The 12,424-nt window shown below is 36.9% G+C and overlaps 1 protein-coding gene across 1 annotated transcript in view; it reads right to left on the reverse strand.

Moving 5' to 3' along the window:
- Positions 1-12,424, reverse strand: part of DAPK1 (death associated protein kinase 1) — an 83,303-nt gene that overhangs the window by 12,425 nt on the left and 58,454 nt on the right. Inside the window, exons 12-18 of the mRNA XM_062512669.1 lie at positions 11,497-11,595; positions 10,617-10,715; positions 9,375-9,473; positions 7,783-7,980; positions 6,588-6,785; positions 3,543-3,641; positions 789-866 (exon numbers count right to left, since the gene is read on the reverse strand). Of these exons, the coding sequence (XP_062368653.1) occupies positions 789-866; positions 3,543-3,641; positions 6,588-6,785; positions 7,783-7,980; positions 9,375-9,473; positions 10,617-10,715; positions 11,497-11,595 (870 nt within the window). The remainder of the gene's footprint in view (positions 1-788; positions 867-3,542; positions 3,642-6,587; positions 6,786-7,782; positions 7,981-9,374; positions 9,474-10,616; positions 10,716-11,496; positions 11,596-12,424) is intronic.

A 12,424-nucleotide genomic window follows, 5' to 3' on the forward strand; every position in this document is an offset into this window, starting at 1 on the left:
CAAAGGAAGTCTGAACTTTACACTTTCTCACATCTTCACACACCTAGTTTACAATCCTAGGAAGTATAGATTTGCTGGCTGGCCTAAAGGACATGATTCTACTTCTACCAGTGTGCATCATCTTCTAGCAAGAGAAATGGTCATTTGTTTCAATTTCTCAAATCACAGACTCATCACTATAATTATAACAGGATTATTTTAATTTGTCTGGCTCTTGCCTGTAGTCTCCAGGCAAACAGGCTCTGAACTTTCCCAGCGTGAATGATGCTGCCTATATGACTAATCAATGTGTATCAGATGTGTCAGACATATTGCCTTACAACAAGCCCAGGTCATCTCTTTGTTCTAATTGGCAAGACATTTGGATATCCTGAAGATGCAGAATTAAAATACAATATTGAGAAGTTAGGCAACTGTTACATATGCTACTGACATTTTTGTAAGGGGCACAAACCCCCCATTCTTCATAACCTTGATCTAAGTGAAATGGTGATGCTGAGGAAATAAGTAATCTTGGGGGATGTGCTAATTCTTAAGAGCTTATTTTCTACTAAACACCTTAAATGCTTTGCTAGGGACTGTCAGAAACTGATAGATACAAATCAGTGGTGCAGACTAGCTTAGCCAGCTTCTTTAATATGTACATATTTGCTTTGAGGCCATCATTTCAAATTAAAATATAAAAAAGCAAAAAAGAAAAAAAAAGACACCATTGCAGCAAGGAATTTTGCAACAGCTTTTAGAATGCTTTTGATGAAAACCTCACTTAAAATTCATGCATTTCCAACCTTTTTAAGTCTTGCAAGCAGACTGGCTACATGTTCATGCTGCTCTGCTCTGGCAAGATCTTCTGCTGTTTTCCCATCCTGTTAAAACACAAATTGTTAGCAGCAGTTCCTTCAGCTTTCTTTTACAGATGGGTATCTAGATGCCGCGGCAACACAATACTTTAAATTCAGAGTCTGAGAGCAAAGTCAACACTCCTCCCCCTGAATTCCATCTCTCTTTCTCACCAATTAGAAGATGATAGTGATTTCTAGATACTGCCCATGGAACAGATTTAAAAGGTCACAAAGAAGGGACACATCAACATATTGACTTACATGAATAGTAGGTGAATGTTTGTTTACCAATGGATAAAGACTGACAGTGGCATATCAGCCACTGGAGGATTCCAGAAAGTAAGAAACTTATAAGGCATACAGTTTAAATTACAACAGCAAGTTTAAAAGGAGAAGCAAAGCTGCCTTCAGCATTCTAGTCTTGCGATTTAGTCACCTATGTTTCACAGATTAGCAGTTTAATATTCAAAAGAATAAAAGAAAAATTGAACTACTTCGACTATTACAGCTATCTTATGCTATTGTATTGTTTTAAATTTTGGTAAGAGGTAACTAATTAAGGAGTACTTTGTTTATTTCACTATCTTATATAAAAGAATTTGAAAATACATTTACAAGCAAAATAGAAAGTTATTTTCCTATTCAAGCTTTTCTGAAAAGTAGCAGTGTGTCGATTCTCTTTCCTGAAGAGTATCTACACACTGGTGTAGCAATAGGTAACCAAAATTGACATATAAAAAGGGCTTGGTTACAGGATCCATGAAAGCATATTTTGCACCTACTGGTAATATTTCATTACAATGGCTGACTGGCTCCCTGTATTGCAAATCAGACAGCCTGCAAGAGCTGATCCCGAGTTTAATAGCATTTGCAAGCATCTGCATCCAAAATTTTTTAATCAATCTGACAATTTTAAAGTTGGTTTAGAAACTTCCATGAGCAGAATCCAACTGCATGGTGCCAGTTAACATGTGAGCACAAGAGAGGTTTTGTGGCAATTTTTAAACATTTGAAATGATTGCATGCTTCAGGAGTGGAATTTGTAATTCAGCCCAGCTACTTCATGGTGTTGGAAAAGTTAGCTCTTCAGAAATGGCATACTGACAGAAGAAAAAGGCCATTAATTCTACCGCACAGGCTCAGAAAGAGCTGTTAATAAACTTTTCAGAACAGTTTAAAAGGCTTCTAGCAAACCAATGCAAAACTGAAATATTAAAATCACAACATGAAAGTTCCTCTGGTCCTGTCCTACTTTTTCCTTCTCTCTGCCTCCACACTGCTGGAATAAGGGATAATTACGTATATTCAGTGTACTGCTCCTGCTAGATTTAGTATCAGCAGTATTTATTTTGTTATGTCCTTTAAACTGACCTAAGCTACAGAGACAAAATGTATTTTTATCTTGGAATGACAGTGTCCACACAGGCAATTATACCAACACAGCCATCATGACATAAATGAAGTGTAACAGCTCAAGAATTCCCCATCATCCTTTTTTTATCTCATCTCTACAGTACATAGTAGTGCAGATATATATACACAATAGGATGTAGCAAACAAACAAAAAAAGACAAACACAGGTGACAAAGGAAATCTGTAGAGCATCCTACCAAGTCCACTCTATGCACATTTCATTATTATTAATAGGGAACATGCCAATATACAATTCAATAGTTATCAAAAAATAATTATTAAGTCCTAAACTTATTTAAGCCACAAATCCAAGTTTATTGGCATTCTCCTCCTATGTGAAGTCTGTGCTTAAGAGAAGAGACTGCAGGGCTAAATCTAGAGGAAAACAACACAAAAATTAGTATTTTCTACCAAATGGGTAAAGCAAATTATACAGAAGTTTTCTTGTTTTCCCCCTCAATTTCAACCATCTCAGGAATAATTTGTTAGGAAAAGAACTCTGAAAAATGTGGACTCAACTCAAATCTGATGACAACTTGTCTTCCTCATACAGAGCAGTAGTTATTTCTAAGCAGAATACATGGGTTACAGTGAGCAGCAATTTAAAATGGTCTGCCGGATCTGAATAAAAAACGTGGTCAGTTTTTTCAAAACATACGTAATGGTGTGCATGATGCCTATAATTTATCATGCACATGTCGAAGGACACTTCATTCCTGCTGTGGGTATGTCATTAGGAGGATGTTTCTCACCTTACTGAAAATGAAAATTGCCTTCAGTGTTACTAACTGGAAGCAATGGTGCTAGCTGATCTGACATGAACAATTTAGTTCACCAGGATACTTGGATGCTAGTTCACTCATCCATGCAACCACGTGTCTCCCACCATAAAACCAGAATTTCTTAGCCCCCTTAAAGCAAGAAAAATATTTAAGATACATACAGTGTATTTGTATGTTTCTCAAATGTGATACGAAATGACACACCCCTTAATGAAGTGACTCACTGTGCTCATAGAAAACACAATGATGCAGGTAATCCTTAGATGAGGAAATTATTAGGTGCAGACAAAGTGCTAGCTGTATGGTACCATAATCAGTTCCAAATTCAGTTGCAGGAAGGGAACAAGTAGACAAGAGAGATACAACAAGTACCACTCATGCTGTATAACATACATCTTTGTTTTTGTTTTTTTTTAATTTCAAAATTTAACATCCTCTTCCTACACCTATGAGATCTTTTTCTGCTATCATGCATAAAAGAAGAACATCATCTCTCAATACTTACAGAGGTTAATGCTTCTACATTGGCACCGGTAAGGCAAAGGAACCGGACGACATCAAGGATGCCATTGTTTGCTGCCAGGTGTAAAGGCGTCCTTCCATACTAAAATGAGGAAAGAAGCACCACCACATTAGTCAAAGAACTTCACTTCAAATTCTGTAAGTAATAATCAGGCATATTACACAATTATACATACTGATACACAGGAAAGCTTTTGCTGTGAGAAAGACTGCAAGAAAAAGTACTTCTGATTGTGGCTTAAGCACAGCTGCTGAAAATGCAATTAAAAACAAAGGCTAGATGATTATTTAAAAAATGGGGAAACAATTTTCTAGCTAAATCACTCACAACTGTGAAGGAATCATTTAGAGGGATTTTTTGGCTATATTTGATAATGTATTTTTAATTCCTGAAAATTTAATTGCCTTTTTACTTAATTAAATATGAACCACTTAAACAATACTAATTCCTTAACCTTTAGAACTCTGGGTTCTACTTCAATCCAAATACCACTGAAGATTAAATATCTCCCCATTTCACGCAAAGAAATAAAAGGAATGAATGAAAGAAGTCAGCATGAAATAACATATTTTTTCAGTGAAGAGGGAAAGTGCTATAAAGTATTGCTTTTCCAATTTTTTCCCTTTTTTCCATGAATCTCTTCACTGACAACAGATGCTCATGACATCCACTTCTGGTTTTGCATGTTTGGAGCTACTGTTACAAAAACCACCATTTATTCTCTGATGGTAGGCAACTATTACTTCACATTTTTATGCTTTCAATAAAGTTCTTCCTGCCTACAATCAGAAACAAACTCATAAAACTATTTATTGAAGGACGTATTTCTTCTTTCAAGAGCAAAGCCAGCTTTCTGACAACTGGAATCTGAAAAGATGCTCAGAATCCTCCAAACCCTACACCTCAGTTTGTGTTACAAACTGTGTCCATCCAGCAAGAGCAGGGCAGTGATTGTTCTCCTCAAAATTGGCCACACCTCAAATCCTTGTTTAGTTTTTAGCTCCTCATGACAAGAAGGACATTGAGGTGCTAGGGCATGGCGAGAAAAAGGGAATGGAGCTGGGGAAGTGTTTGGAGCACAGGTCCTGTGAGGAGCTTCTGAGGGAGCTGGGGGTGTTTAACCTGGAGAAAAAGGAGGCTCGAGAGAGGCCTTGTCACTCTCTCTACAACTGCCTAAAAATAGGTGTAATGAACTGCGTGTTGCTTTCTTGTGCCATGAAACAAATGACAGGACTACAGGAAAGGGCCTCAGGTTGTGCCAGAGGACTTTTAGATTGGATATCAGGGAAAATTTCTTCACTAGGCAGGTTGTCAAGCACTGGAACAGGCTGTTCAGGGAAGTGGTGGAGTCACCATTCCTGGAGGTGTCTAAGTTATATAGATGTGGGACTTAGGGACTGGTTTAGTCATTGACTTGGCAGTGCTGGGCTAACTATTAAACTCTGATATTGCAGTTATTTTTCAACCTAAATGCTTCTGTGATTCTATGATTCTAAATAAATGTGTGTGATGTTCTACTGTACTGAACCTCTGAAAGAAACAGACAGTGCCTTCAATCAGTATTACATACATGTGGGACAAGGCCAAATGTTTGGACCAAGGACAGAAGTTCATTTTGTTAATGCTCTGTTAATACAGGATTTGCTCCTGAAGAGAAGATATTAAAATTCTCTAGTAACACTCAAAACTCACCATTTCAAATAAAGGGCTCTCCAAAAATCTCTCCAGAATACATTACTCCTAAAACAATTACAGCAAAAGACTAACTACACCACACGTTCTGTAGCCATGATCCCACAGCCATTGAACATTTGAAGGCTAATTTTTCTACAGCATGCCAGTGGTGATCCCAGTTCAGCATTCTCCATCAGCAAACAGGACAACAGCCTCGTGGTCCATTAACTCAACTTCTCTAAAATGTGCCCCTATCTGTGGGTCTGGATTTTATTGCCTAGTCAATCAGATTTAAGCTGAGAAGCAGGGCTGGTGAGCTAATTTTTAAAATTTTTTCATTAGACAGCTGATGATTTTAATTGTTGAAACCAAAAGTGTTTGCATGGACAATCCTCAAAAAACCTGATAATTTTCTTTATCTGGCTAGTACAATGTAAGTGTTTTGGTAATAAATAGAAGTGTTAACTAGCAAAGTATTTTTGCTAGGATATGTAATTTTCCAGGAAAAAAAACATGGAGAATCTGAAGTACCTGAGTTAAAGAAATTGCAGCTAGCAACATAAAGATTCCTATAAGTAACTTTTAACCTTTGTAGCATATATAAAATTTAAATAGGGCAGAGAAAGACATGCAAAGCTAAATATCAAGCCCTAAGCACCATAGCCTGTCAGCAGAGTTCAGTGGCTGCTGACCATGACCTATTCAAATCATATAAAGAAAGTTTCAGAAACAGCTCACTTTTCCCTTAAAGACCTCCAGGGTAAAAGACATTATATAAACCTGTAAAGCATTATTTTTAGTTATCCCAGGCACTGCAGCATTAGCACAACATAAACAACAAAAAAGGCACTAGTGTCTCGAAATTAAGAGACAGATAATGAAATATTCTTTTTGTAAAGTGCTTACACCAACTACAGGTTGTTTTTAGCCGGCATTCATCTACCAATAATCAATGCAAACACCATTTTTAGTCATGACAACGTAGCAGAAAACATACCAGACTTCAATTCTGTGTATAACTTAATGTTACATATGAAATCAAAGCCAGCTGCAATGCATTTCATCTGTTCCTTTGCACCTAGATGTAATCTGCATAAAGCTAAATGGCCAGGGGAAAAGGGTTGGCAAACATACTGTGATAATTTACCTGGGTTCTTTCTTCATGCATATTTAATGATCTGAAACGAACTTCGGTAAATTTATGAGGTGAGTAATTTAATACTTTGCATTTGGCCACTTTGAGAGACAGAAAAATCAAGGAAAATACTTTTTCATATCAGAGAACATGAAAAGGTCACGTAATGCAAAGGTGAGTTAATAAACAACATAGTTCATCACCCATATTCCATTTACCTTATTAGTGACATCCAAACTACAACTTGCTTCACAGAGTGCCATCACAATAGGCACATTCCCATCTTTGCAAGCCACATGTAAGGGAGTGTTGCCATGTCTGTCTTGGAAATCTACAAAACATCCTTGACTGATGAGAGTTTTAACTACTTCTATTTGACATCTTCTTACAGCAAGGTGCAGGGCTATATGGCCATCCTGAAATAGAGAGATGACCTGTAAGTGAGATCAAATAACGCTAAAAATCAAATAATTTAGTAGAGTCACAACCTTCTCAAGTAACAGGGTGCATCTCCTTGCCTCAAGAATCACAGTGGTTTTTAATTTGAAGGTGGAGACAGGGAGATGCACCATATCTGTCAGAACAAATAAGCCACGAGATGAAAGCAAATTTCTGTTAAGCCACTTTGCAGAGGAAGAAATGAAATACAAACATACATTCTCTTCTAACAGGTTTCCTTGGAGGGAGGAGAGTGATCAACAGTTACAACCAGCTGAATATTGTAAACTCTAGTGTTTACTAAACAGAAGTTAGTGATGCAAAAGTCATGCAATCTTTTCTGATCAGTAACTTTAAAGACAGAGCTTTCTCTCTGTGGAACAACTTAAAGAGACAATGTAACAGGAAAAAAAAATTTAATTCTTTTAGAAGTGAAAACTTTTTTTCTGAACTTACTTTAGTAACTACTTTGTTAATATGAATAATAAAGGTAGCTAAAAGGTCAAAATACCAAAACACCAATATGAAAAAATGTAAGGAACAAAATTCTTAATTTATTTATTGGAATTACATAATGGAAGACAAAAATTGATTCTGAATCAAATAGAGTCATATTTTTAAATAGTTCTTATTGGAAATGTGTGTGATTTATCCAACCCATAGTAATCAAAGGCAACAGCAAATCCATCTTTTTCTCTGAAGTTAACAGTTTGTTGCTGATTACAGAACCTAATATTCCTTCAATTTTTCAGAATGCTTACTCATGAGGTGATAAATGATAAGGAGGTGATAGATCAGCAAAAACCCAATAATGGAAAAATAATCATCAGTGAACCACCTTAAAGACTGTTTCAGCCATCAATAGGTCCTGTGTGAACCGCTACGAAAATTCATGTTGTGGAAACAATGCTGACTTGAACCACTTAGATGAAGCAATTGAGAGACACGTCCCTGTGATCTCCGGATATAACTAACCTTGTCTGTTGCATGAAGGTCAGCCATGTGTTCTGCCAAGCATTCCACAATATCATGGTAACCCCTAGCAGATGCTGTCAGGAGCGGGGTCTCCCCTTCTTTGTTTTTAATGTTCACATTGCAACCTGCTTCACAGAGTGCTTTGGCAACAGAGTAGTAGCCATGCCAAGCAGCACAGTGCAGTGGGGTTTCTTCTTCCTACCAACATCGAAAATCAAAAACCAGTACTGAACCAAACTTCAGGAAGGACAATTCACCAACTTAAAAATACAGAAATATGGTATGAAGAGATAAAAGGCAGTCTACTGAGTAAGCCCTATAAAAAGATGTTGTAATGTCTAATGCTAACATTCTAAAATCAAGAATAACTTCAGCCAACATACAAGTGATTATGATACCTTGTATGTCAGCAATCCTACTTTAAATCTATCCATGCTCCTGAGGCTTCCTATCTTGGCTCTCTCACTTGAAAACAGACCCTTGTTCACAAACAACTTCTACCTCCTGTGTGCTATGACTAATCCAGTGTCTAAAACAGATCTATCACCATGGAGATGCAAATCCCACTAGACCTGCAGTTTGAAGCAGGTCACTCTGCTTACCATGTTGAGAAAGCACATCCCAATGTTCTAGCAGTGAAGATGCTTAAAAACCCGAGTCCTTTAAAGACACATCACAGCAAGCCTTTGAACTGTCTGCATTTGGAATTCAGTCATGACTGAAGTACTAATTTGCTTTTTTGCTTGAACCCAGGAAACTTCAGAATATTCAAATATTCAACTTCAATTCATTGTACATCAGCAGTTACATGGAATACCATTAAAAATCTCAAATATTTCACAAAAACATGCCAAAAGTAGCCCATTGAAAAAGCAGGGAGAATAAAACCCACTAAAAGGAGCTCTTTCAAATCCTAAGAAATGGGATATCCCTTCTGTAACTGGCAGATATCAAAGAGGAGACAATTGAGGCTGATGATAGCAGAGGATTTGGACTGCATTCAAGATTTCTGTAAAAATCTGAGTGTGAAGAAATAGACAAAGACCATGTCCTGACCTCTCTCAGCCTAGGGCTCCTTAAACAATGAAAAGGATGTCCTAGAGGATTCAGCACTTGGGGAGGCTTGTGGAGTCAAATTTGGGTCAAATGGATTTTCTTTTTCTATTAAGCCTTTTCTTCCTTGTTTTCTTGCAAGAGTTCAGATCTCTAAAGCAATCCTACTGAGAACTCCTGTAATTTTCAAGAATGAGTCCTTGACACTGCAGAAAAATCCTATGACTGGTAAAACCAAGCAGAATTCAAGGCAAAAACCAATAAAAACTTCAGCTGAATTCACAGAGTACACACCACCACCCACACCTTCGCGGAGCTGTTTCTCCATCTTTAAGCTTTCAGTTTTGAGAGGACCTGTGTTTTATAGCATTGGTTGGTTCTCTCTGTTTTTCACATAATCTTTATCTATTAAGAGCTATCAAAACCTCCATAATTCTGGTTTGCAAACAGGCCAGAGGCTAAAAGTGATACTTGAAGTTTTGACCACTTATGTAAAGCTTCATTTGTTGAAAGAAAAGCAGACAGTGTCCATGACTCACCTTGTCTTGAAAGTTTGGATTGGATCCAATGCTACAGAGAAACTGAACTACGTCCACGTGCCCATACCGAGCTGCCACGTGGAGAGCGGTCTCCCCGGACTGGAATTACAGGAGAACATGCCAGTGTAATTTCCTGTGTCACACCATGGTATCACTGCCTGTACACTGTGTACAGCCTGAATGCCCCAAGTGCTGCATGGGATACTCCTCCCTCTCCGTGACCCAGACACACAGCTCCATCAGCAGACCTTACAAACTGCCTGTACATGACAGACACACCAGCATTCGGCAGGTAGGTTATTTCTTCAAATGCTTTCTTTTTCCAGAACTTATTTTTCTACTTTATTTGTTCCATATCACAGCCACCATGGGATTTCTGAGCAATACAGGGAGGAAGCTGTGTGTGCAATTGTATTGAAGCACATGTCCCATTTCTATTCATAATATTTCTGTATGCTCCCCCTGCCCTGTTTATTCAAATGTAAGGAGCTGGCCTAATATTTTTGTATACCATGGCGCATTTTGGTCTCTATGTCTATTTTCAACACTTTCTTTTTTGAAATTATATACTACAGAAAAATATTTTTATTTAGTGAGCAACCTCTTTCCTAGTAGCCTTATCAGGAGTCAAACAATAATTTTCCTAATGTACCTTGCCTTGCATTAGTTCCCTTAACAAAGAAAACTGTTTCACAAATATAATTTCTTCTGTACAGGAGCTTTGGCTAGTATAAATCATTGCTATAGTATAAAAATTTAACAGCAACCAGTTTCCAGGCCATATGTTGCTCAAATAACACTGCCAAAGACAAGTTAAGTGCTCATCAGCTATAAATTGTTAGGCTTCCTTATACTCATCTTAATAACACTCAAATTTACTTGTCACACAAAAGTGATTTTCAATCAAGAGGAATGAAAAACCAAATCACGATTTCACCTTGAGTTCCAATGAGAAATCAAGTCTTTAAGTGAAAATCAATTTAGGCTTCCCACCTACCCACCATGTACTCACCACATTTAACATGCACACTTGGCAAACATTTGTCAGTAAAATAATGAGTACATCCAGCTACTTTAAAGTTCTGTTATCACGGCCTTGTATGTCAACTTAGAAAACCACACTGAAAAGCCAGCTAAATTCTTGGAATTATGGCACAGCTGAAAATTTGAAAGACCTCTCTCTTTATTAAGATAAAGTTATAGGAAATGGCTCTCTGCATAGAAAAAGAGTTATTTTCTTACCTTATCCTTAATATCCAAAGGACATTTATTGTCATTGAGAAATTTCAGTGTTTCTACATGTCCATGTCGAGAAGCCCAGTAGATTGCATTAGATCCAGCCTGTCAAAAATATTGATCAAGTTAAAATTCTAATTCTAGATTTTCAGCTGAGGTACATGTGCACATAGGTGTAAACTGACACACTGAAAATCTATTCAAGCTTATATGAATGCATTCACATTTAAAAAAAATTCAAATTGATTCAACAACCCTACATACCAACAGTGACAACAAAAACCCCTCTGTGCAAGGATGATTAACAGGATTACTAACTGTTTGCAAGGATAATCCTCTTCTCCCTTGCTAGGGAGTTCTTTGGAAAGAACAGTCATGGGATAAGAACCTTTCTTCTGCTTGCTTTACCATATATTAAATGGAGAAGCAGACAGTTAATCAAGCTTGCTTTAAATGAATTGTTACAGCATGTTTGGAAAAAAAGCCTATTGTAAAGCATGTTCTCCATCAAATATGAATTTTAGTTGCAATATTCACCATGACTAATATATTAATTTATCCTGCTACATTAAGTAAAGTTCACCATTGTGTTTTAGGGCAATCACTAATTTGAAGTAATTGAGGTGGTTTTGTAAGCATGAACTACACTGTAAGATTTATATCAATCAAATTATTTCAGTTAATAAAGTGATGCAAATCAGAGGCTATATATTAAAAACAAATGACATTGCTAAAAACTTGGTCATAAATTTTTGCTGTGGAAAACAGAAAACAGGATCTACAGCTCAGAGTTTTAAATTTCCAATACCACTTGGTATGAAATGCTTGCCTCCTGCTAACTGTACTAAAAAGCTTATAAAGAACAGTTGAAAAGCAGAAGCCCAACCTTATCTTGGACATCAATACGAGACCCACGCTTTAAAAGTAACTGAAGCATCTGAATGTTTCCACAGCCAGCTGCAATCAATAGTGGAGGTGTTCCATGCTAGCAGTGAAATACAACCAAGAATTATATAATTAATTATTGAAGGATTAAGAAAACAGTAAAATAGAAGACAGGCATTAAATAGCATTTCTGGATTTCCACTTTCAAATTAAGTCTTCAGGATATATTGTATGAAAAAAATTTATCCCTTTGGTAAAAAAAAAAAAATGCACAGTTATTCTCCATATTTTTGAGAGGAATTCATGATATATCACACAGTAAATTTATGCTTTTAAAATTAGGAATATTAATGTTGAGTTCTTATTAGCCTTGCTTGGCAAGGACACTCTCCTCTGCAATCTCTTTGCAGCTACCACACCACCTCAGACACAAGCCATCTGCAATGTCTAGTTCAAGACCCTATAAGACAGTAAAATAACATATTTTACTTCTATACTGCTCTTCACAAATATTTCTGAAAGTACTTTGTAATGAAGGTCACTATAACTATGTAAAAAACTGTGACCTTGTCTTGAACCATTTAAGAAATCATGTGTTTTTGTGTTTTAATGGGCAGTCCCATTTCACTTTCCTAAATGTTACTGGTGCACTGAAATACCGTAGTGGACAAGCAATTTCATTACTGAAAATGAACACTGCCATCTAACGTGCTTACATAACCAACTTCTGCAGTTTGCAACTTCTAACAGTGCTTTACAAAGTTGATTTTAGCAGTCTGGTTATTTTTAGGTACTCTGCCATCTTCACTGGCCACAGGAAACAGCAACTGCAACCAAGAGTGAAGGCTGATAATTGATGCACCACAGTTTCTGACCACAGATTTGAGTTATACTTTTGAAATGCCTAGGCAAAAAGTCCCCATTTAGGG

This window comes from Cinclus cinclus, chromosome Z (genome assembly GCF_963662255.1).
Source record: "Cinclus cinclus chromosome Z, bCinCin1.1, whole genome shotgun sequence".
Taxonomy (NCBI): domain Eukaryota; kingdom Metazoa; phylum Chordata; class Aves; order Passeriformes; family Cinclidae; genus Cinclus; species Cinclus cinclus.